The 25,117-nt window shown below is 36.3% G+C and overlaps 2 protein-coding genes and 1 non-coding gene across 7 annotated transcripts in view; 2 read left to right on the top strand and 1 right to left on the bottom strand.

The window, feature by feature from the left end:
* Xrcc4 (X-ray repair cross complementing 4) overlaps nt 1–8,775 on the bottom strand; it is a 248,473-nt gene extending 239,698 nt beyond the window's left edge. Inside the window, exons 1-2 of one of the 5 annotated variants that reach the window (XM_031360485.1) lie at nt 5,598–5,615; nt 434–546 (exon numbers count right to left, since the gene is read on the bottom strand). The gene's annotated coding sequence lies outside the window, so the exon portion shown is untranslated. Of the gene's footprint in view, nt 1–433; nt 770–5,597; nt 5,616–8,280; nt 8,479–8,649 lie in introns of those variants that run through there. The other 4 variants (XM_031360484.1, XM_031360488.1, XM_031360487.1 and 1 more) reach the window with 4 other exon arrangements.
* A 49-nt stretch (nt 8,776–8,824) lies between these two features.
* Tmem167a (transmembrane protein 167A) lies at nt 8,825–24,991 on the top strand. The gene is made up of 4 exons (XM_031360489.1): nt 8,825–8,954; nt 17,124–17,233; nt 19,683–19,717; nt 24,239–24,991. Exons 1-4 carry the CDS (start codon nt 8,952–8,954, stop codon nt 24,307–24,309), a joined length of 219 nt encoding a protein of 72 aa, XP_031216349.1. The 5' UTR covers nt 8,825–8,951; the 3' UTR covers nt 24,310–24,991.
* LOC116084030 lies at nt 17,738–17,872 on the top strand. The gene has a single exon (XR_004116000.1). It is a non-coding gene; the product is annotated as a small nucleolar RNA U109 (small nucleolar RNA).
* Nucleotides 24,992–25,117: the final 126 nt, after the last annotated feature.

Genomic DNA, 25,117 nt, shown 5'->3' on the forward strand with positions numbered 1-25,117 from the left:
GCATGTAAATAAAGAAAATATCTAAAATAAAAAAAAAAAGATTCCAATGATCTGTGGAAAATGTAGATCAGCACGAACTCAGAAACAGGTCTTTGAAGCCTGCCATTGGAGAAACATGGCACAGGGCATCAATAAGACTCCATTAGCCCATTCCTATCACTATCCAGGAGGCACAAGGATCAAATAGGAGTGTTCTAGGTCTCACCCACCTAGCCCCCTCTAAGAATGTGTGTATGTGGAGTGTTGTTGTTGTTATTCTTTTTAAACAGTAACTTTATTTTCAATGTTTAGGCTTAGAGGTATTTTTTGCTATGAATTCATAGTGATCATTTTGGTAAATTACTCAGCCTAGATTTTCACAAATCTTACTATATTACTTATACATATTATTTAGTTTGAATAAAGTAAATGTATTTCATCTATAACCTCATACCTCTAGGTTGCATGTGCACCATTGAAATATGCTGGATAGGTCAATAAAATGTCTCAAGAGCATATGACAGTGCCTGCCACCAATCCCTATGATCTAGGTTGGATCCTGGGTATCTACGTAACAAAAAGAGAAGAACAAGAAAGGGCTCCTCCAAGTTGTCCTCTTGACTTTCACATACATCACTGCACAAGCACACCCACATACATTAACCACTCTTATACACATAGTAAATAAATAAAAAATGCTAAATAGTAAAAGATGCTATCAAAAGATATCAAGCTAAAATTCAAGATGTGCAAGGAAAAATATCATAAAAAGTAAAAACCAGAAACAATTGACCTCAAAAACAAAAAACTATTACAAATTTTTTTTCTATAGTCGCATAGCATGAGTCTTTTCCAAAAAACTCATTTAAAATCTAAGAGAGGTTAAAGATATGGCTCACACATTGGGAGCACTGGCTGCTTTTGCTGATGCCCAGGTTCTGTAACCCTATCCTAGGGAAACCCAATGCTCTTCGGCCTCTTCTGTTGCTACATGTCCCTGGTATACAGACACAGACACAGGAAAAATACCCATACTCGTGGAATAAAATAAATACCGCCACGCCAATTTTTTGAAAAATCTAAAGAAAATTCTCATTTCTCTTGTTTAAGAAAGGGGGATATAAAATTGCTTCAAATTTTTATCCCAAAGCAATATATTATAAATTCAAAAGAAAATCGGTATTTGATAATTGAGTAAGAAATTTGAAAATTATAAAATCAATTTCAAGTTGACATTATGACACTAGTAAGACATTAATATGATAATATTAAATGGCCTTATGTTATAAATTTTCAAACTGATTTGAAAATAGAAAGAACCTATGTTGTTCCCACAAACAAGGCTTAATTATTATAAGCCTCTATCTTCTGTGTTTGGGAGGATGTGTGTCACAGCATTATTATAGGAAAAGGTTCAAAGAGCCCAGAGAACATCCAAAATTAAAAGAAAAACGTCTAATTGCCGGGCAGTGGTGGCGCACGCCTTTAATCCCAGCACTTGGGAGGCAGAGGCAGGCGGATTTCTGAGTTCGAGGACAACCTGGTCTCCAGAGTGAGTTCCACGACAGCCAGGGCTACACAGAGAAACCCTGTCTCAAAAATACCAAAAAAAAAAAAAAAAAAAAAAAAAAAAAAAAAAAAAAGTATACAACTCAGGGCTGGCAAGATGGCTCAGCATGTAAGAGCACTGACTGCTCTTCTACAGATCCTGAGTTCAGATCCCAGCAACCACATGGTGGCTCACAACCACCTGTAATGAGATCTGATGCCTTCTTCAGGTGTGTCTGAAGACAGCTACAGTGAATTCTGAAGACAGCTACAGTGAATTACGACAGAGCAAGCAGGGCAGGCAGAGGTCCTGAGTTCAATTTCCAGCAATCATGGCCATCTGTACAACTACAATGTACTCATACACATACAATAAATAAAATAAATCTTTAAAAAAAATTGGAGAAAGTAAAGTTTAAAAAAAAAGTATACAACTCCTTCAAAATGATAAATTGACCAAATAATTTCTACCTGTAGTAGGAAAAATAAGATTCTTCCTAAGGATAAAAGTTGAGCCCACTTAAAATATAAAAAAATGAAACATGTAAGCTTGAACCCTTGACATTCTAATTACTAAATACTTCATTTGTTCAAACTACTTCCTATAATGTGGTTCTTTTTGCAGAGATGCAATTAATTCCAAAATGCATCAGGAATTTGTGAATATTTACCTTTACATCAACTAGTCAGACACTTTACAGTAAGTTACTTACTAGGTAAGAGATGAATTTGAAAACTGTTAGAATAATATGGATTATTAATATTTGAAACAAATCACAAAAAATCATGTATCATTTGAGAATAACATAATTTGTTTTCATTTTCTTTTTTGAACACATGAGATTAATCTGCTAAAGTGTTAGCAGCATATACGTATATAAATGAAAGCTTCTGCATGCATTTTAACTTAGTCAAGTTTAATGAAGTCTCTTATTTGTCTATTTGGTTTTGAAAAATGAAACTTAAAATTTGAACACATAATTCTTTAGGATGCTCTAGTACAGAATCCTACCTGCTTTGTCAGTTTGTAAAACCAAAGGTTGCACTACACAAAAATACTTCATTTAAAGGTTACACATAACCAGAGAGAAAACATATTTTATCTTAAGATAAGTTAGTTCTGTTTTTGGTTGCTGTATTAATTTTGTATTGCTGTATATTCAAGATACATAGCGGTGGCTTTCATAGGCGTTTTCATACACACGTATCTGGTACTTTGACCATGTCCATCCTCATCCCTAGTTTTCGCTTTCCTTTCCCACATCCAGTTCCAGTCCTTTCCCCAGGAGTCCTGAATCTGCTTCATGACCTCCTTCCCTCTCACTTTCCCCCTCTCCTGTGTGTGTGTATTTGTGTGTGTGTGTGTGTGTGTGTGTGTGTGTGTGTGTGTGTGTGTGTACACATATATAAAAAAATCCAGAGTTCACAAAGGACTGAAAATATGATATTTGTCTGAGTCTGGTTTGTTTCAATGAATATGATGATCTCCAATGATTCATTTTCTTACAAATGACATAACTTAGTTGTTTATGACTGCTATCACATATCTATATATTCATCTGTGGAGAGATCCATAGGCTATATAAATTGACCATTGTAAACACCACTGCAAAAAAGCATAGATCCTTAAGTATCTCTGTGGAATACTGATTTATCCTCCTTGCTGTATATAATAGGATGGATATAACTGACTTATAAGGCAGTTCTATTTGTAGGTTTTTGAAGAAAGCAAGAATTAATTTACATATTGTCTTCACTAATTTACAATCACATCAGTAGTATATAACAGTTTAATATTTCTGGTACTCTCATAAGCATTTATTTTTTTTTCTTTATGATAACTCAGACTAACTGAGAAGAAAGGAAAACCAAAGACATTTCCCTGGTAGCTAAAGATATTGAATTTGCCACATATGTCAACAGTCATTTGTTCATCTTTTGAGATCTCTTTCTTCTCATTAACACACTTAGAGAATGGGTTGTCTTGCATTTCTGTATTAATTGGGCTCATTATATATTCTATATATTAATCCTATATCAAATATATAGCTCTCAATGGTACTCCCCTAATCTGGGACTGTCTCTTCATTCTATAGTCTCTTCTGTTCTACAAAAGCATTGGAATGTACTGAAATCAAATTTGTCCGCTCTTGAGATTACTTCCTGAGTTCCTGGAGTCATTTTCAGAAATCCATACCTATACATACATCTTGAAGAGTGTTCACTATTTTTCCCCTAACACTTTCAGAGTTCCAGGCCTTACATTAAAATCTTTCATCCATTTTGAATCCAGTTTGGGGGAGGGTGGCAGACACTGATCTAGTTTCATTATTCTACATTTGGAAATCTAGTTTTCCCATTATTATTTATTATAGATCCTATCTTTTCTCTAGCGTGTGTTTCTTCCATCTATGTGGAAAACCAGGTGACTATAACTGCGTGGATAAACTTCGGAATCCTTTATTATATTCAGTTAAGCTTCCACATAGATTTAATTTTTTTCTGTTCCTAAAAAAAAATATTATTGTAATTTTTCTGGGGACTGAAAATGGAATTTGTAGGCTACTTTTCTGTTTCTTTGAAAATATGGAAGCCTTTCCATCTTCTCCTGACTCCTCCAATTTTATTATTCAGTGTTTATAGTTAAGAGCATAATTTTTTTTTTGAGGCCAGATATCAAGGAGTCCTCGCTGTTCTCAAAGTTTACTTTGCAACGTGCCAGGGAATTACTTTGAAGTTATCTGAATTCCCTGCCTTGACCTCTCAATTTTTATGATCACAAGCATATAACACCACACCCAGTATTCTGTAATGCCAGGGAAGGAACCCAATGATACTTGAGTTCTAGGCTATCACTCAGTTGGATGAGCTACCTCTCCAACTCAGGAGCACATAATTCATGTGGATTCAAACCCTACTAGGGGATGTGGTGAGATTTTAGTTGATAAAGTGCTTCCAACAGAAGCATGGCAGAAACTGGCAATTTCTGGGACTCACTGGCCAGTCAGACTTGTCTAATGAAAGAACTTGCCTCAAAAATAAAGATGCAGAGAGAGGAATAACATTCAAGCTTAAACTCAAGCCTTCAAGTGCATGCCTTGCACATATGCATATGCATACACATCACGACACTGATAAAAAGAAAAAACATCTAATTTTGTGTTTGGGGTTATTAAAACTACTTTTAGAATGCCATATTTTGTTTCTATAGACTTTCACAAAAACATTACATTGCAGGATATATAGAGATATGCATAGACACACACACACACACACACACACATACCCATGTGTGCGTGTGTGTGTGTGTGTGTGTGTGTGTGTGTATGCACAGACAATTACTTCCTCTCACACATGCCTGCAGAGCCATGGCTATCATTAGCATTAGCTCTGTGCAGGAAAATTCCAGCACTCATAGAGCAGACTGTTCCAATGCTTTTTTTAAATTCCACATTTAGAATCACTAACAAATTCCTAACTATAGAGACAAAATAGTTAAAATTCAATATTCCAGATGCCTGTCAGTCAGACATTATTTCACAATAACATGAAGGGTTTTTAACTCAATAACATTCAAAAGATAGGTAGGGATCAGATCAATTCTAAAAATATATTTTAATTGTAACAGTTCAATTATCTTCCAAATTTCTCATTAATTTAAAATTTCATAAAATTAAGCTAATTTTACTTTAAAGAAATATTGTTTGAGGTCTTAAGTTTGCAACTGGGAAAGACTGTGAAACATGCCATTCCAAATTTAGTATACCTGCTGGTGAAGCAAGACATGTGAACCATATTTAAGTGATACACACATTAATAAGCACACTCACATATGATAGCTCTGTATCCTGAAAGGAATGCTTCAGGAGCCTCAAAAATATATTATTTAAATTAGGTCTTGGTAATCTGCATTTGAGCTAATTGCTTAAATAATTCATCCCTGTACTAAGACTAAGACTCATTAAATATCCAATAAAAATATAACGAGAATCAACCACAAGAACACATGAGAGAGTACAAAATTATTTTAAGGCTCAGAGCAAATCAACCATATTTTTGCTCGTACCAACCTTGTACACAGAAATAGCCAGTGTTCTGCCCCAGAACTACTTGGAGAAAATGAGTGGAATCCTCTTCAGAGACACTGATTGATTGAGGCTATAAGAGAGCCCATGTTTTGTTTCCTAAGAGTACTAAAGGGCACATTAGTATCAGCACCTCTCTCAGCCAAAGCCAGGGATCTAAGAGGAGCCTGCAGGTGGAACCACTTGGGTCCCACCCCAATTTGTACATCAGTGGCTTTATTGAGAGCTCAGAACAGTTGAGAATTGAGAAGCTTATCTTTAGTACTTTGTGTCTTTGATACATGGCCTCTCTCTTAGAAGACTAATACGTTGTTGGCTGGTGTGCAATTGATGTGATCTTGGTCTGAACAAATACCATTCACAGTTGCTTCTGAATAAACAAGACACTTTTTAAATTAGTTTACAAAGCATTTTGTATGCCCTTTTGGATGCTGATAAGGAACATGGCAGAAGCCAGCGCTTAGGTCAGCTCAAGTTAGTTACAACACTGTATCATTGATAACACCATTTTGAACTTGAGCTTCTTTTCCTTCTCTTAATAGTCAGTGATGGCTTCTCTTCAAGCTGCTTGGACTGCAGGTGTCCAAATTCTGCAGCTTTGCCAAGGAGTTGTACATACAGACTAAAAGGCGATAGACTCAAGTTTCTAATGAAGCAATCACTTACGTGCCCCCCCCCCAGTCATGAAAAATGGGCTTATACCTACAGGGAATTCACCATAAAAATTACTATATAGAAGCAGCTTTTAATAATCGATAAGTGGATTCTTGATTATACTATTTTGTTAGACTTTACTTTTAGAAAAAGGAAAAGAAAATGTAATTGCAAAGCAAAAAAGTATAATGACAGATTTTTAAAGCCTTATATTTTAAAAAATTCAAAAACAGGGACATACAGAATTTTTAAACAAAAAGGCAGATTTATATCACAACCACTTCACTGTATTTACTTTGTGTATGGTATGTGTGGTACATGAGCACAAGTGAGCCCTTATAAACACACGCAGAGGTCAGGACAGATCTTGGAGGTGTCTTCTCTTTTGCTCTCTCTCTTATTGCCTGGCATGAGGCCTCTTACTAAAGCAGAAGTTGATGTTTTATGCTAGACTTTCTGCCAAAGAATACTTAGGATTTGGCTGTAGTTATTCATTCAATCCTCAGAACAGTGAGGAAAGCTAAATGCACTCTTAAGAAAACTATCAATTTCTCTGTGAATATCATGACATGAAAATTGAAAATATTCTCCACATGCAGAGAAGACAATAATGTCTGCATAATGGAGTAACACAGTCAAGTTTTATTGTTAGCAGGAAATTGACCCAGGATGATAAGAAATGAAAATCACAGCAGAGCCACCAGAAGTGAAAATAAAGAAAAAGAATTTGAAATGGTGATTATCATTCACTTGCAACAAAAATCACAATCAAGGGTTCTGTGTGCCTAATCACCATGCAGCTTGCCCACAGGTCTTACTGTTAGATTAATTTTGCTATTTTACATGGATATAATATATAATATATACACGTTTAATTTTACCTCCTGACACTATGTACTTCTATGGATAACTTAACATTTGGAAAGTATTATTTGCTACTATTCCAAAGTTGAGACATAAAAAAAAAAAATCTATGGCCTAAATTGTCCATAAATACAATAAAGCAATTACCATCTTTAACAACCTTAGCCTCTTTACTTGAGCCTGGACCAGAAGTCCTCATATGGACTTAGCAACCTTTATATGCATTAAGTCAGTTATAACATCTACCAATACTTTCGCCACTGTAAAAATCAAACTTCTTAAGCTACAGAACTTATGTTCTACATCTACATTTGGAACATTCATGTTTAGTCAACTTGAATAGTAAGGTATAACACAAAGCAATTTTGAGATTAAACAATGACAATCATTTCCTATTGGCCTAGTCCCTAGTCCCCCATTAAAATACTCAAAAAACATCCCTTCTGCTGCTGCAGTCTCCTGATACCACTAAGATGGATGCATCCTTAATTTGAGTATTTGACTAACAAATATAGCAGTTGGGTATAACTGATTTTAAAAACATAGTTCTAATTTCAAATAAAATCTTGGATGGTATGCAGTAATAAACACAATCACATATAGCGCAACACTAAGTAAGAATGTTGTGTTGCCATAAGGACTGAACTCTCATGATTCGGCTACATAGAGCTCAGAAAGTAACTTATCACATCAGTGTCCTTCACTAATGCTTTCTACATATCTTCTAGGTCATTTCGTTAAAGAATGGGTAACATTCTGAAAAGAAACTAGAACCATACTGACTAAAGGGAAAAAAATAACAGTTATTTAAATACACAGGATTTCCGTAATTTTAATACACTTGGAATAGTGGGGAAAGTGCCTGACTTCAGAATCATTCCAAGAATTTATATAAAATTGAACACATAAGATTACATCTTCCACCGTATCTACAAAACCCATTAGAGAAAACTAGAGGTGAAATAGTTTCTCGCCCAATGGTTCTACACTAGCCAATTCATCCTCTCGGGAATGGGCAGTTCCTTTCCAGGAGCTAGCACAGAGTTCTTTCCCTCTCTAGACGGCCTAGAAAGCCCTGGATGCAGAGGGTGCGAAAAGGAATAGGCCAGCAAAGGCAACTATTGGCTGGTGGGAGGGGCTGGTGGATCACCATACTGAGCGCAGCCATCTGAAGAAAAGTCTCCATCACACAGCAACACGGCAGATTTCCAAGGAGTCTCTCACAATTCCACGTGACACACAAAGAGAAATTTAGGAAGGAGCCCAACAGGTGCTCACAATTGGGAAAACCTTACATCCACAACCAAAGGCTCAAGGGTCACAGACAGGGTAAAAAAAAAAAAAAAAAAAAAAAAAAAAAAAAAAAAAAAAAAAAAAAAAAAAAACATGCACTGAGCAGCTTTAAAGCTAATATCAGGGAATTACAGGAGGTTGACATAGGAAGAAAAAAAGAGAGAGAACAACACAAGAAAAATAGCATTGCTTGTGGAAAGACATCACAGCCACTTCCGGGTCCTACCTCTCAGTGACTCCACTTCCGGTCTTCTTAAAAAAATAATAATAATAATAATTGTGGACACAGCGATAAACCTATGCGCCCAATGAGAGAATCCGCTAAGAGCGTGGTTTGCGAGTCGTCCGCCAAGCCCCACCTCTTCCGGTAACAGAAACCTATCACGTTGTCTGAATGGTGCGTCATGGGCGGAGGCACCGCGATAGGCCCAACCGGACCGCTGGAGCGAGCTGGAAGCGCAGCGGGCGTGCATCCTCTTCCGCCCCGGCCCGGAAGGGTGATGTGGCTGGACCAGCACCGGCTTCACTATGGTAAGAACCTGGCCGCGGTTGAGTTTCTCCAAGGGGCCGCGGCTCGTGCGGGGCGGCGGGCATGGTGCGGGCGCTGTGGGGAGCGGGAGCCCTCGCGCTAGCGTGATTCTCCCAGGACCCGAGGGTGCACAGGCCGGGAGTCATGCGGCCCCCGATGCTCATCCTGGAGCATCAGGCCAACAATCCTAGGAAGAGCTCGCGTGGTGGACTCGGCCCCTCGCGAAGAGGCCGACTTGCTGCGTTGCTTAGTGGAATTGCGGTGGCAGTCCACTAAACCGATTGCCATCGGTTACAAATATCTGGAAGGATAGCCACTTTCAAAGGCTGGAGTCTCAAGTTTCCACCTTTCCCCCTTTCTTTTATGTGTTCCACGTGTCACCCAACCTGCATCTTTCAGTAGTAATTGATGGATTGCGGGTTTTCTTAACACTAGATCCTACTCCTTCCGTTTTACCTGTTGAATCAATGGCGAGATAGGGCCCCTCCCTCATCGTTCTTTCTGTTCTAATGAAGCTTCTTTGCAAACGAATGTTTATAATGATTTAAGTTCCCTGCAAAGGTGGATCTGTCTCGTAGGAACTTAATGTGCTTCCTCTTAGTAAAGAGGAAGCCTGAGCCTTGCTCGCAGACCACCACCCACTTTGGGAGTTTCAGTGTGTGTCGTTATGTATTGTTTAATAATTTAGACCTCAGAGAACCTTGCACTGCAAATCACAAATAGCAACAATAGCAAAGGTCAGGACAGGGAACAGAAAGTCCCTGTGGCCAGAACATGGATAAAGTAGACATAAATGTTTTATGAATGAATCGTATCAGTGTTATGGTAAATGCCAGATCTTCCTGCAGTACCACTTAGGTGAGTTTAGAAGCCATTTATAACTGTATTTCTAGAGAAAGCATGTTTGTGTTATCATCTCAAAAGCAGACATGACTAGACCTCCCCACCCCCACTAGACCTCACAATCTATGGTGAGAAGATACTGAATTTGAGTCCATTAAAGCCTTTTTTCTCTGTACTGCAGATAATATACACTTGGTCAAAAGGATTTGTTAATAAGCTGTTACAAACTTGAAAATTTGATTTCTTGCCTACTTACCTAGAAACAAGTAGAATTACTTTGCTCATAGAACAAGTCAAAGTTTTCATCCTCTCCTACTTAGGTACAATCAAGATAATTTAAGATGAACAGTATTTTAACTTATTCCAAAAATAACAACAAGCTTTTGTTTACTAGTACTTGATATGTACAAGATGCAGTTTCTAAGCATTGTCTTGCTTTAAATTCCTGACTTCTGAGATATTTACAAGTAAAGGAGGTGAAAAGTAGGGAGACTGAGTTTTCTATGATCACATACCTATTAAGTAAAGCCAGGCCTCAGATTTATCTTATGTCTCAATGGAGTAGTAACAAGAAAAGTGGCTGGTGTGTTCAATGCAGATGTACAGTTTTCTGCTCCAGATTTTTTAATCTATATGATTTGTTTAATATGTGGGTGTGTAACTGTAATTGGAGGGTGAATTATATGTATTCCCGTATGTGTAGAATGGTTTTGGAAGGATGTGTGATGTTTTACTTTTTTAAGTGTTGTAAGAAAAAGAATGTACGCAATATTTTATTAGAGATGCTCCTGGCCATAAGTTACACGTACATGTAACATATTAAGTGTATTGCCTAAAATAATATTGGATATAAATGACCTAGAAGGTAAGGATTAAGCTTAGCAGCTCCATTTGTCATTATATTCTGGTCCTTTCACCTGGTCAAATGTGCCATTAATCCCACAAGAAATCTAAGAAAGTTTGTGAGAGAAAAGTTAAAATGACAAATTTTTTACCATAATCCTTGTTGTATTAGCAATAAAACTGACAGTAGAAAAGCACATGTCTTTAGTATTATAAAAATAAATATGACCTTATGAAAGTGTTCCATGAACTTCATTCCGAAAGCCATTGTATAAGGTTAATAGGAATGTAATGTAGATGCAGTGATCTTCTCTCAGAGTGCTTAACAGCAAATAAAGACTTTGAGTTCCTAGAGATTGTAGTATCTTTACAGTTTAAGTCTAAATTTGGGTGATTGTTTTTTAAAGCATCGAATTATTCTAGTGAGTAACCAGGGATTATAGATCTGGCACTCAGCATTTAGCATTTCTGTTTAACCAAATAACTTATATTTTATTTAATATTTTCTTGATTGCAAAGTACATTTTTTCATGTAGGATTTGCTTTTTTCAGTCATTTTATCAAGGTATATGAAGAATCCATTTTTCTAAAACTACTAATCAAGTATTAGTTTCATCTTTGTACTAGATAACTACTGACACTTCAAGAGATTTATGAACTCTGAACTCTATAGTTTGACTCATAACCAAAGTTCTGTAGTGGAAAGTAAGTGGATAAGGTCTTATGAAACAGGACCAGTTAGATTAGATACAGCTGACAAGAAATGTTGTTTTATTCAAGGATAAATTTATGTGTTAAGTATTCCAGATGTGTAATAGACTCTGGTCCTGAAAGGCAAGTTATATGTTTAGTCAGTTTTGGTCACTTGTATATATAGCATGTGTTTGTATTTGCAGACTAATATTTATCACTTTTTTTGTGGTTCTGGTTTTTAAAAGATAATAATGCATATAGATTTCTAACTAATAAAATCTAGTTGGAAAATGCTGACCTGTGACTTAGGTTTGTAAATGGTAAATTGTTGACCCATTTTTCAAGTGTGCTGTAAATGTTACCATAATTAGGTTAAGGGTATTGATTCTGTGTTCTCTCTCCTGAGATAAGAATAAACTACTTTTGTATAAACTGAACAAGTATATATTAGTAAGTAAAGGTGTTACTAGCTAGTGTTTTGAATTTTTGTCTTTGGTGTTTAACTCATAATTTTAAAGTATAGTTGAGTTAAACTGGAGAGATTAATGTCAGGAAAAAATTATGTTAAATGTGAACAATAAACATTTAAAGCCCTAATGCAATGTTATTCACAAAGAACCTTTTACTCAGGGATCAAGGTAAACATTTTATATTGCTGATACTAAAAATGAATCTTCATGAAGCCAAAGTGGTCCAATATTAATGAAAATATTGTAAGTTAAGACAGTATCCTTTCTGTCAATTAAGTCTTGTCAGTAACCAATCATTGTAGGTGAAAAGTGCCTATGATTTTAATTTATTTTTGTACTTGTTTATTTGGAACCCAGCCCCCAATGTTTAGAAGTGACTGTTGAAATGTAGTTATTTAAAAGTTCTGCCAACAAATGTCCAGGATGTTTTTATTTATAATTCTTGACTAAGCTCCCATATCCAGACTTGGAGGGTATAACTTTAGCAATCAAGAATAACTCTACAGGAGGCTGGGGAAATGGCTCAGTGGTTAAGAACACTAACTGCTCTTCCAAAGGTCTTGAGTTCAATTCCCGGCAATCACATGGTGGTTCACAACCATCTGTAATGGGATCCGATGCCATCTTCTGGTGTGTCTGAGGACAGCCACAATGTGCTCATATACACAAGTAAATCTTTAAAAAAAAAAAAAAGAATAACTCTAGAAATATGAATGCCTGTCAATTTCTTTTATTATTTCACTACTTAATTGTATATTACTTTAGAAAGATTATTGAGTAGCTTCTTATCTGGCTCCATTAACTCGGTGCTAACATGGCTGTTGCAAGCTCTTGGAAGCTTCAGTTAGTCATGAAGGTCTGGATAGTCATGGTTGGTGATCTGGCTGTAATGGAGAGATATAAGTAAAGTGAAGAGCTTAAGAGAAAATAACTTGGGAGCCACTGACACAATGTTAAAAGAAAGAGCACAATTCTGAGTGATCTAGTTCAAGGCAGGGCTTCTACATCCCTCAAACCTAAGGGTTACTTTCAGTTGTAGTTGCTATTGTGTTACAGTGCATGCCACAGGCAGCCCTGATGCAAGGGAATGCCATTGAATACTTCTTTATGGAAAAGAAACATTTATAGATGTGGTAGAGGGAATGTATCCCCTGAAATAACAATACAGGCACACACACAAAAACATGAATGTATTTCTAAACCTATGTGACAAGAGACTTTGTGTCCAAATTTTCATTTGGAAGATTATCCTGGAAGAGAGAGGACAATATGATCCACAAGAACATTTAACAAATAGAAGAGTGTGGTCAGAGCCACAGAAATAGTGACTTACATGTCAAAATGTCAGAGTGGTCTAGAGCACTTTACAAGTACAGGGTAGTCATAAATTTGTATTGGTTTATGCCCCCAGATTTATAGCAGTTTTAGAAGAATAGAAGCCAAATATTTCATTGAGAACCTAAGTTCTAATTCACATCTTCCATAACTCATCTACGAGATGTGACCTGAGTACAGTTTGACAAGGATGTTTAGAAAATACAAATTTGATCAACCTTTATAGAATGCAGATGATCAGGCCTTAATCATGATGTGATTCATAAGTTGCTCTTACCCAGCGTTTCTGTACCTGCACCAGTGCAAGAACAGCTTCCTGTAGCCACGGCACGCCACTTTGAAGAAGCTTGGAGACAGTGTGCCTAAAGGGAGGGTTAACAAAGCAATTCTTTTGTACAGTTAAATTATATATCAATAAATGCGGCATTCCCCTAAATTAATAAAAAGAATGAAGATATTCTATGGGAGATATTGGCTTTGTGTTCTTTATGTCAGCATCCTATTAAAAACAAAATCTGTATAAATACATGTTTGTGTGTGAAAAAGGACCCAGAGTCTCTTTATGTGTAAGAAAAATAATGATCATCTAGTTACCCTAAAGCAGTAGTTCTCAACCCCTGTGTCACCACCTCTTTGGGGTCACATGTCAGATATCCTGCATATCAGATACTTATATTTCATTTCATAACACTAGCAAAATTATAGTTATGAAGTAGCAACATAAACAGTTTCATGGTTGGTGGGTCATGATAACATGAGGACCTGGCTTTATTAAAGGACCACGGCGTTAGGAAGGCTGAGAACCATTGCTCTAGGAATCAAAACAGGTCAGAACCTTGTGAAGGGTTTTGTATTTTACTTTGATATCTATAACTATCTAAATTATATATATATATTACCATGGACCCCAAAAAGTTAGTTAATTAGCAAATTAGCAAACAAGCATATATATTTATAGTCCCATGAAAACTAGCATGCCTTATAATTACTATTTTAAATTGTAAAGTAGTTGAGTATCTGCAGTTTTCATTTAACAAGTTTACCTACTCAGCTATACAGGCCTCTTGAAAATGTATGTATATTTATCCTAGAGTGAGTTAGAGTAACACACCCTGTTCAAAGTGTGAGCCTCTTCAAAGTTGGGCTCTTCCTTAAATATTGGAGTTCAGGTAGTGCTACATGTGAATACTAGGTAAAACTTGCCTTAGGCCTTTATAGCCTAGGCCTTTCATATAATAATACATATAGTTTTATCCTTTTGCTTATTTTTCCAAAATGTCTTTGACAGGTAAGTATAAATTCACAACAGGTTATAAGCTTCTCTTGAATAATTAACGAAATAATGTACTCAATGTTCTAATCTACATTGGTTTATCAATAAATTGGTTTGTTAATAAATTTTGGGTCTTGTATTTTGTTCTGCTTTTTCTTTATCTAGCTTCCATTCTTCCTTTATTAGCATTTTCATATGGAAAGTCACTTTTTTTTATTGTTTACGAAATAGTACTTCTGTATCTCTTAACTCAGAAATTAATTTGTACCAGTAGACAGCTATGCTAAGCATTAGAAGGTATGCTTTAGTTAACAGGCTGATGTCCATAACTTAGAAAATATTCTTTTGAACAGAGTCTAAGTACATCTGAAAGACTTTGCCATTTAATGTTATTTGTTTAAATTATAGAGTTCTTAGACCCCAGAAAAAAACTGTATATATCAGATATTTTGTGCATGTAAACAGCTTTCACTTGTTTAATGATTGTATACACACACACGCATGTGTGTGTGTGTGTGTGTGTGTGTGTGTGTGTGTGTGTGTGTGTGTGGTGTCTCCTGCCTTTAATCTCAGCATTTGGGAGACAGAGGCAGACAGATCTCTGTGAGTTCAAGGCTAGCCTGGTTTACGCTGAAATACAGGACAGTCAGGCTACAACAGTGAAACCCTGTCTCAAAAAACAAAGTTTTCGTTCATCTTTTTCAGACCATAAAACTCACTAATGAAACCCATCTACAGTCATCCCTATTCTCCTACTTTTGCATCAGTATTTAGAGCTAAACCTCTGCCAGCCTTGACATCTTGCATCCTATACCCAACATTTACTGTAGTTTGTATATAAACATTTTGTCACTAATCATATTAGTAATTGGGACTAGGAAATGGCTCAGTTGGGAGATTGCTTACTGGTCAAATATGAGAACCTGAATTCAATCCCCTTTACCTACATTTTAAAAGTGGAACTATAATCCCACAGCTGGGAAGACAAGAGTCAGGAAACTCAGAAACTTGATGTCCACCCAGTTCAACCGAATCAGCAAGGCTCAGTTTTCATGAGGGATCCTACCTTAAAAACCTCCAAGCCTTGCCCTACACGCATGCAAGTACAAGTACATAAACATGCACGTGAACACACAATTATTGCTAACTAATGGGCAATCTTTTTTTTAGTCGTGTTTTATTTATAGAAAATATGTAAAAAGAATTTTAATAACTTTCATCAGTCTTCTCATTTCTTTAAGATTTTTCCTTTGATCCTAATGCAGTACATTTCCTTTGTAGCTTAGAAATCGGAAGGCTTTGTTCTAGTTCCTATTGTAATAGTCTCTTTTCTGTTTTATGTTTCATTTGGTTAAAGTGACTGAAGGTTGTGGAGGAGAGACAGTTGATATGTACACATTTCTTATTTTTCTTGAAGTTTCTAACCATTTTATCATTAGCTTCTTCTGGGGTTTTCAAGTAAGCCTAATTTACAAGTAGCAATTTTACCTTTGAAAAATAATTACAACAAATTCTTCCTGATTTTTAAGAAATGCTTCTAAATTAACTAAGTAGACATACTATTGACTGTTGAATGGAATTGATGCATTTTATGCATCTGCTTATAATAGAAGAGTTTTTATGATATATCGTGGTATTCTTGCATCTTCTTAAAAGTGTTTTTAGTGAATCATCTCTTTGGATTTGCACTGTGCTTCAGACATGGGACCAGATATTAGAGACAGTAAAATAGTGTAGTGTTCACATTTGAGGAGTAACTTTTGTAATGAAAGTGTTTATTGCTGTGGGAGGCATAGAGAAGAGCTTCCTAAGGGAAAACTTGGGCATGCACCTACAATCCCAGCACATGGTAGGCAAATGCAGAAGGATCACTAGTTCAGAAGTAGCCTAGCCCATTTAAAAAAAAAAAAAGTGTATGAAATACAAAGGGAGGATAGTTAGATTCCAGGAGACTTCTGACAAAGCCGAGCTGAGCGTCTAGAGAAAGGGCTCAGCAGCAGAGAGCGCTTGGAGCTCTTGAAAAGGATCCGAATATTGAAGAATGAGCCAAACTTAGGGTTATTTAGATTTGAAGCATATGATTTCATGTTTGCCTATTTAAATATAAAATTCTTAGGATTTCTATTTTAGCTTTTAGAATGGAACAAACTATTACATAACAAATAACAGTGAAAAGAAAGGCAGGTGCTTTTCTTTCACCAGTATCTAATAATCTTAGCACTTGTCAGGGCTTGGAACATGATCTCATAATTTAAAACATGGTGATCCCAGGCAAAAAATTTGCTTGAAAGAAACTTTAGTCAGTATTTAATCTTTCCCCTTGGCTCTGCTCAGATCTGTAAATACCAAGTGAAGACTAAGAGGCCGGTGATTGCACTAGAATCAGAGCCAGCCACAGTTGCTCTGTGGAAATGTTTTCTGTCTAGGCCTCTGCCTGCCTTGAACATTCTGTGGTAATTGTATTCTGAGTCCACTTTGCTTGGATGTTTTCAGTCTGTGACATTTAATTTCATGAACTTACATTTTCTACTGTATTTCCTGTACTCTCTGCCCTAAAGAATAGAAGGAAAGTATACTGTAAAGACTTCATGGTGCTGGATTGCATGTTATTCAACATCCTGTTTGCTTGTAATGCCGAAATGTCTAACATTTTTTGCATAGGATAATTAATTTTGTAATATTAATTTGTTTTTGTTTTTGTTTTCTCTTTATAGTCTGCCATTTTCAATTTTCAGAGTCTATTGACTGTAATCTTGCTGCTTATATGTACGTGTGCTTATATCCGATCCCTGGCACCCACCATCCTGGACAGAAATAAAACTGGGTATGTTACAAGTGATAATCAGTGAAGACAGTTCTCATCAAAATCAAGTGTAAATTACTGTGGAAATCATTAGGCAGTTTATTTATAAAAGTTTTCAGTAACTTCTTACATTTTCTTCATGTTTTAAAGCACCAAAATGTATTTGCAGTATCTTACTAAATTACTAAGTAAATGTCAAGAATGATCTGGTGTGACCTAAAATTTCACCCACTGAATAGCATCAGAGGAAGGATTTATCCGACTGCTGGCTAAACACTAAATATCCATCAGTTGTATAGCAATGTCCTGTTCCATGGAGACACTGTTTCCCCATTTCACCTTCTTCTCTGGGCTATTATACATGATGTTTTGCATTTTATTCTAGTTGATTAGTAATGTGGAATTATAATCTATGTAAGGCCTGATAAATAAGAGTTCATCATTAAAGAATAATCACTATTCAAATTATCTAGTATTTTTACTTTTCTAGTACTATCATAAAGTGTTTCCTTCAAAGGGAAGAAACTGCATGTGGACATGTCTGCCCCTCCTTTCTTGGGGAGTAGGAATGTCTCCATAACATGCTACAGTGATGAAGGAGTTCTCAGGGCTACCAACCTTACAGTAGAGGTTGAGTAGTAGTATATTTCTCCTACACTAAAGACCCCTGAAAGGCTTTCCTGCTTTTATATTTCAGAATATAAGCTAATGCTGTCATCTGTGTGATTGGGAACAATTTTATTTCATTTAGGTAATATATATACTACTTCTCTGTAACAGTAATTATTAGATTCCTTTTCCTTTACATGTTTTCTTTGAGACTTATAAATTTGTAATTGTATATACCAGGTTAGATGGAAACCCCTGAATATCTGGTATAATACATTTTTGATGACTTCATTATTTAAATTTAACTTCATTTTCTGATGATTGAAATGATCTCGAAAAAGGCAGTACTTGAAAACTGCCTTTTTAACATTTTTCCTAGTTTCCTAAGCCCATAGTACTGTCAGCATATGCATATACATTCAAGCCATAGAAATTAAGTAACAAATTGTAGTGGATTTTAGTGACTAACAGAGTTCCTTTTAAAAAAAATATTCAACCAGAGTAGCTTTAAATCGTTAGTGTTTATTGTGACCCCTAGGTACCCAGTTTCAAGCACACATGACTCTACACATAGATGAACACAGTTATCAACTCTATGGTGGAGAATAAGTGAATACTGAGTAACATATTGTCACTTGTTCCTTTAGTCCTAACATTACTAAGCATAGCACATGTTACTGCTCTAAAGACTGTCTAATCATTCAGTTATTCCTTATAAAATCCTCAGAGCATAAATGCTGTTATTAAAGAGATGAAGCACTCCTCACAGTCATACAATAAGTAGGACTGAGGGAAAGCACGCTTTGGCCTTGTTAGGGGCTTAGGTTATTTTCAGAACTTGGCTTATTCGCCTGTTAGCTCTCTCTTCGCACAGAATGACTCATTGATTATGTATTTCTTTGAAGGAAAAGGTATTATAAATGTCCCTGAAATTTAAGTTCGATGATTTTATTGAGCCAATCCTAATATAATGAATATGTAAGATTGATTTCTCTTAACTACTACCCTTTTATAAATAAATATAGTTATAAAAATATATAAACATAATTACAGATACATGTGTAATATTATCTCAGATAAACAAAATAGTATCTGTGCTGTTTGTGTAACTTTTGTCTTGATGGCTCATCTACCAAAGCTTTTGCTTGTTTATTTACATTCCACATAAGTATGTCCATTTATATGTATGTGTATTTATTTCATAATTTTTTATTCATGGAATTAAAAAGAGCATCTTCATTTTAATTATTATTCCTGGAATATGTGTTTTAATCGTCAACATTTAATAAGCTCATACACTTGGTTTCACCTAAACTAATACTTTATATTATATTAACAATGTAGCTGTACACTTAGGTATATTTGCTTGTTGACTTGTGCAGGTAAGAACTTCCCTTAGAGTATACAATTATAATAAAACACAGAGCTATATTCTGCAAGAAATAAGTCTAGTATATTATAAAAATTCATCAAAAAACTATCTTCATTTATCATTTTCTCAAAATTAGTACTCAAGTTGACATGTAATATTTCTGCCTTTGAAAGTGTTAAGGAACTTGAAGTTAAATTAATTAATTGACTGACTCCTTAGCCACTCTCACATTAATATACCCTAATTCTGACCTATGGTAAACATATATTTCACTTAACAGTTGCTTCTGTTTAGTGATGGTTCCTAGTGTATCCTGTTCTGTTTTCATAAATAAGTGGTGACTCAATGTCGACAAGCACATTTCAGATGTGAAACAAGGATCACAGCTTAAAATCTAGTATACAGAATTAGTGTTCTGTGATGTCAACAGAAATAATTGGCTTTCTCAGTAATCAGTAATTGTTTTTGTTCTTTTTTTATACTGTACAGACTATTGGGAATATTTTGGAAGTGTGCCCGAATTGGTAAGTATTTAATCTCCATCCATTTCTTCAACTATAAAATATTGGCCACTTTATATTATGATCATGGCAATCAAAAGTCCGTTTCCCAAGTGTAGTATTCTCAATTCTGTATACTTTTGCAAGAGTTTACTGAATTCTACTAATTGTTTTTCTTTCTGCTACTTAAAACTAGATATAGTTGGAGACTGCAATATTTTATTAACAGGGAGATGGAAAACATAGAAAAACCCTATTGAAATTAGGTATCAGATACCATGCATTTCTGGACTTGCAGCAAATTCTGACAGTATCTGTATTACGTGTTTATACCATGCTTTTCTGGATCCTGTGTGGTATTTTGTTAATTTTTATATCAGAATTTTGAAACGTTTGATGCATCTTTAAAATTTTTATTTTGCAAAAGTATAAAGTTACACATCCCATAATTTACATAATTAACCCTAACTCTAACCCTAACCCTAAACCTAACCCATACTTTACATGTGAAATTCAGATTTCAGCTTGTAATGGTTACTTATCTCCTTATAACACATGGTTCCTGAAGAGGTTTGTATAGAGACTTGTCTATCACTCAGTCATGAATAACAACAACAAACCCTAAAATAACTGAAGAAATGTTGGAAAGGAACCAAGAAGAGAAACAGATAGATTACCACCATCAGTACCTAATGCGCATAGCCTAAGTCTAATCCAAACTATCTAGGAGGCAGTTCACCCTGTGAGAGAAAATATAGCTAATCAAGAGTATTGTCAAGAACAACGTGACTAAGAACCTGAATATACTACAGAGAGAGATGGCAGAGAAAAGGTTTCCATTCTCTGTCACGTAAAGATGCTAACTCTTAAAGAAAACATTGAGGTGGGTTTGGTCCATTTTATGTAGGAATTAGATGTGTGAACAATTCTACGTAGTAGCCAACCCAAGTGCCCTTTGGTTTGTGATTATGACCTCAAATATGGTCTGTTTTGCTAACTATAAATGCCTTTTCTTTTTGCTTGTTGATTTGTGTATATCCCTCTTCCAAAGTGTTCCTCCTTACAAGTATCTGAGAGCATTTGCTTTATTTCAACAAGATGGTTTGGAAACACTGGTGCTGAGACACTTTTTTTTTCAGGCACCTGCTCCTCTCTACTCTTGACACACACAAAGAAAAGGTTTTGTTGTTGTTGTTGTTGTTGTTGTTGTTTTTCCCCCCAGGAAGAATAGCTCTGATTTTAATGGGTTAGAGCTAGTCAGAACATCTTATCTTGTTAGAAATCAATCGACAGCAACTGTTTCACATTCACTTGCACAAGCTCTGACCAGACAAGAAATAACATTCTTACTCAAGTTCAACTAAAGAAATTTAGCTCTACCACATGGCAATCTCTTTTAAGAAAATGAAAAACATGAAAATGAAACCCATCTGTAAATTATAGCATTCTAAGTCATGAGGAAGGAACTTCCTCAAAAATTAATATTGAGCAGATGGAAAACTCAATACAGGGATAATTGCTCCCTTTGGGTGTTTACTGTGACGATGCTAAGCAGTGAGCATACCAGCCCTGAAAAAAGTAAGTCTTTTATAACATCTACATGATGTTTATGGATCAGTGAAGTGCTTCATGAGACTTTAGCCCTAATGTATTAATGTATTATTGTGAACCAGTGTGTTCTTTTGTATGTGTGTGTATGTGTGTGTGTGTGTATACACATACATATATACATATATATATAACGCTTCGTATTCCATTCACTGCACCCCCCCCCATCTACCTTCCTACTGCTCCACATCCCACACCTCCTCCCCCACACCCCCTGTCTCCCAGTGGATGCCCTCCCCCAGCCACCCTACCTTACCTGTAAACTCCCTGAGGCCTCTAATCTCTTGAAGGTTAGGTGCATCATCTCTGAATGAACACAGACCCAAAAGTCCTCTACTGTATGTGTGTTGGGGGCCTCATATCAGCTGGTGTATGCGGCTGTCTTGTTTGGTGGTCCAGTGTTTGAGAGGTCTTGGGAGTCCAGATTAATTGAGACTGTTGGTCCTAAAGGATTGCCCTTCTCCTCATCCACATTTCCTAATTCAACAACAGGGGTCAGCTGCTTCTGTCCATTGGTTGGGTGCAAATATCTGCATCTGACTCTTTCAGCTGCTGGTTGGGTGTTTTGGAGGGCAGTGATGATAAGTCCCTTTTTGTGAGTGCTCTATAGACTCAGTAATAGTGTCAGACCTTGGGACCTCCCTTGAGCTGTATCCACTGTGAGGGAAAGTTGATGGGAGTTGGGGCGTGGGAGGGAGAGGGAAACCTGATCTGGTATTGGGTGAGAGAAAAGGACTAAAGTCCCTAAGGGCCAGCAGAAAGAATGGAAACAGGCAACCACAGGAAATAGAAGGTTTGGGGTGGGGGGGACACTTCAGAATGCACCAGAGACTTGGGAGGTAAGAGACTCTCAGGAATCAAAGGGAGGGACATTCAATTAAACGCCCAACAGTAGGGAGATGGAACTTATAGAGCCCACCTCCAGCAGGAATACAGGGAGAGCATCAAGTGAAGGAGTGGGTTGCCATTCCATAGTCATATCTCTGACCCATAATTGTTGCTGTCTGAAAGCATTGCAGGGACGGAAATGGAGAAGAGCCTGAGGAAAAGAAGGTTCTGTGAAAGGCCCAAAGTGGGATCCAGCTCAAATGTATTCTATTTTTTAATGATGATGCCTTTTTTTTTTTCATTTGAATTGATGTTACTCTAAAACCTTTGTTTTTTCATTATTGATCTTCCTTTAATAAAAGGGACTTTATTAAATGTCTATTGAGAGGAGAGGGGGAGGGCAAAGGCAAATAAAAATAAAACTACCAAATATGTACTTTTTATTTTGTTTTGGTTTAGTTTATTTGGTTTAGATTTGAGGGCAGGGATTCAGTATTGTGGACCACTTTGATTGGGTGGTTTTTCTGGAGGATAGGATTATAAGCAATGATCACATGCCTGGCTAAATGTCTGCTTCATTAATATATGTGATATTTTCTATGATTTTTAGCATTAGACAGATACAAACATATAATTATGGTAATATATTAATGCAGGCTCAGTGGAAAAGCTCTTAACATAAAATGAATTTTAGAATTTTAATGAGGGAAGTCAGTGTTGATGTTTCCAGGTTGACAAGCCACATAAGTGAACAAACATCTAAGGTGAAATAAGGAGCTTGGTTATAGAGAAATAGAATTTAGACAGCACAGGAGAACTGAAGTGAGGCTAAGACAGAGCCATTTCTTGTAGGCTTACAAAGGATCCAGATGTTTCACAGCTGTTTCTTTGTGACTCCTTTTTTTCTTTCTTACGCCTGATACCCTTGGAATTAGTACAGCTTACAGTTACTAGAGAAACAACAACAATTAAAATGAGTTGAATTCCCTTACAGGGTCTGTATACTGGCAAGATATTTTCCCAAGCTGACATCAGATCTGGATCAGACCAAGGAAAGCCTCCAAATACAGAGATTTTTAAACTTGTGTGGAATTGACTCATTATAGAAGTTTTGGATTTAATTTCTACTTTTATCTTTTTAATTTATTGAAATACTGAAACTTTAGAAACTGTCTGAGTATGAAGATAACACAATATTTCAGACTTCAGAGAATTTCTAAGTATTTTTTTAGGGATGTTCAACCAATGAAATCTAGACAGAGATTCTAAAATCTCTCCAATGGAGGTACTTCTCACCCCAAACCTTATGGACATGAATGTTTGACTGTAATGGACTCCATACCATATCTGTATCAAAAGTAGTTGTTTTGGGGAAAAGAGCAAGAGTAACTAATGCCTGTTTGTTTCAGTAATATTGGCTATGTTGGCTATCTAGCTTGTTTTCACATACAAGTGCTTTCTAAACTCTACAACAATGTAAAGATGAATGAATGCTGTGCAGTAAATACCCTATGTATAGGTAGAAATTCCCTTTATCTCGGGAAGAGAGCTAACTAGCCTTTTGCTCTGAGTTGCTGTAGAACATTTCCATGGCTCTGTGGAGCACACGGGGGCTCTGGGTGCTTTCAGGTACAGGTCTCATAAATAGCTTGGATTTAGCAGCCAGCCATGTCCAGCCAGTCCTTTTACATAGAGACATGACATTGACATGTACATAGTACATACTTGCAAACTGCAAAGTAGAGTTAGAGTAATAATAATATCTCATGATATGAGAGCAAATGGTTCAACAGGAAGAGGCACTAGCCTAATAACCTGACTTCAGTATCCAAAATTCATATCAAGGCGGAAAAAAAGAACCCAGTCCGAAGTTGTCCTCTAACCTCCACATTTGTACTGTGTCATGATCACTCACTTGGATACTGCACATAAGAACGGGTTTGGTTTTGTGTCAGATCCCTTAAGTTTATTGCCTTTTATTGGGCTACAATTTTAGCACACCTTGTTGTTTGTTGTCTCTGGGTCTTTGTTTCCCCTCTCTTATAGCCTTATCATATCCATATTATTCATTCATTTAACCAAGAGGAATGTCTTCTTTTCTTCCAACAGGTGAACGCAAGAGTCCTTATGTCGCCATATGCTGTATAGTGATGGCCTTCAGCATCCTCTTCATACAGTAGCTTCAGAAACTACCAGCATGTGATTGCCATCAGACTGTAAACAAGGACTTGCCTCCAGAAAATAATGAGAAGAATGGTTAAGCCATTTGTCTCTGAACATGGATGAGATAAATTTCGAGATGCTGTTCACTATTTTTATGCTATTGGACCAATGAGCTGAATGAATAATTAAGATGTAACAGTTTAATACACAGGAATGTGATTGTAGCCATCAACCTCGGTTCTCTCACTCCAGTATTACATTCTGCAAATGTCATTCTGTTGTGTCAGGACTGCTTTTCATAAGGTTCTCCAGGCCCGAAGTAGAAACCCAGTGGCAAGTTCCACAGGCTCATTTGACTAGGGCTTCAAAATAATGTCTTCACAGACTGATACCTTCTAGCAACTGGCCTATTTTTATTGAGAAAGAAAAATTGTTCTATTTTTGTTGTTGTTACCGTTCTTATGGATTGCATTCATATTTAAACCCTTTTGATTGCTAACCAGAGTACCTCTATTCTTGGCAAATTCTGTAGTTTATTACAGGTGTTTAAAGTATTTTAAACAAAACTCTGAATTTCTTTAATTAGCATAAGAGTTGGGCTTCTAGTCACAAAGATACAGCAGCCACCCTATGACGAAGAGTACCTTAGAATGAAAAGCAGCAAGTAGAGCTGTGAGCAAGTAAACATCGTGCATTCTTCATTCTCTATAGTGTTGTCTTCCATATAGAACGTCCATTGTAGTTGCCCAAATGTGGAATTTGTGCTGTTTTTAATGCAGCACTTTAAATCTAGTTTATGTTCTCTCAGCTTGAACTGGAATCTCT

Source organism: Mastomys coucha, unplaced genomic scaffold (genome assembly GCF_008632895.1).
Source record: "Mastomys coucha isolate ucsf_1 unplaced genomic scaffold, UCSF_Mcou_1 pScaffold8, whole genome shotgun sequence".
NCBI lineage: Eukaryota > Metazoa > Chordata > Mammalia > Rodentia > Muridae > Mastomys > Mastomys coucha.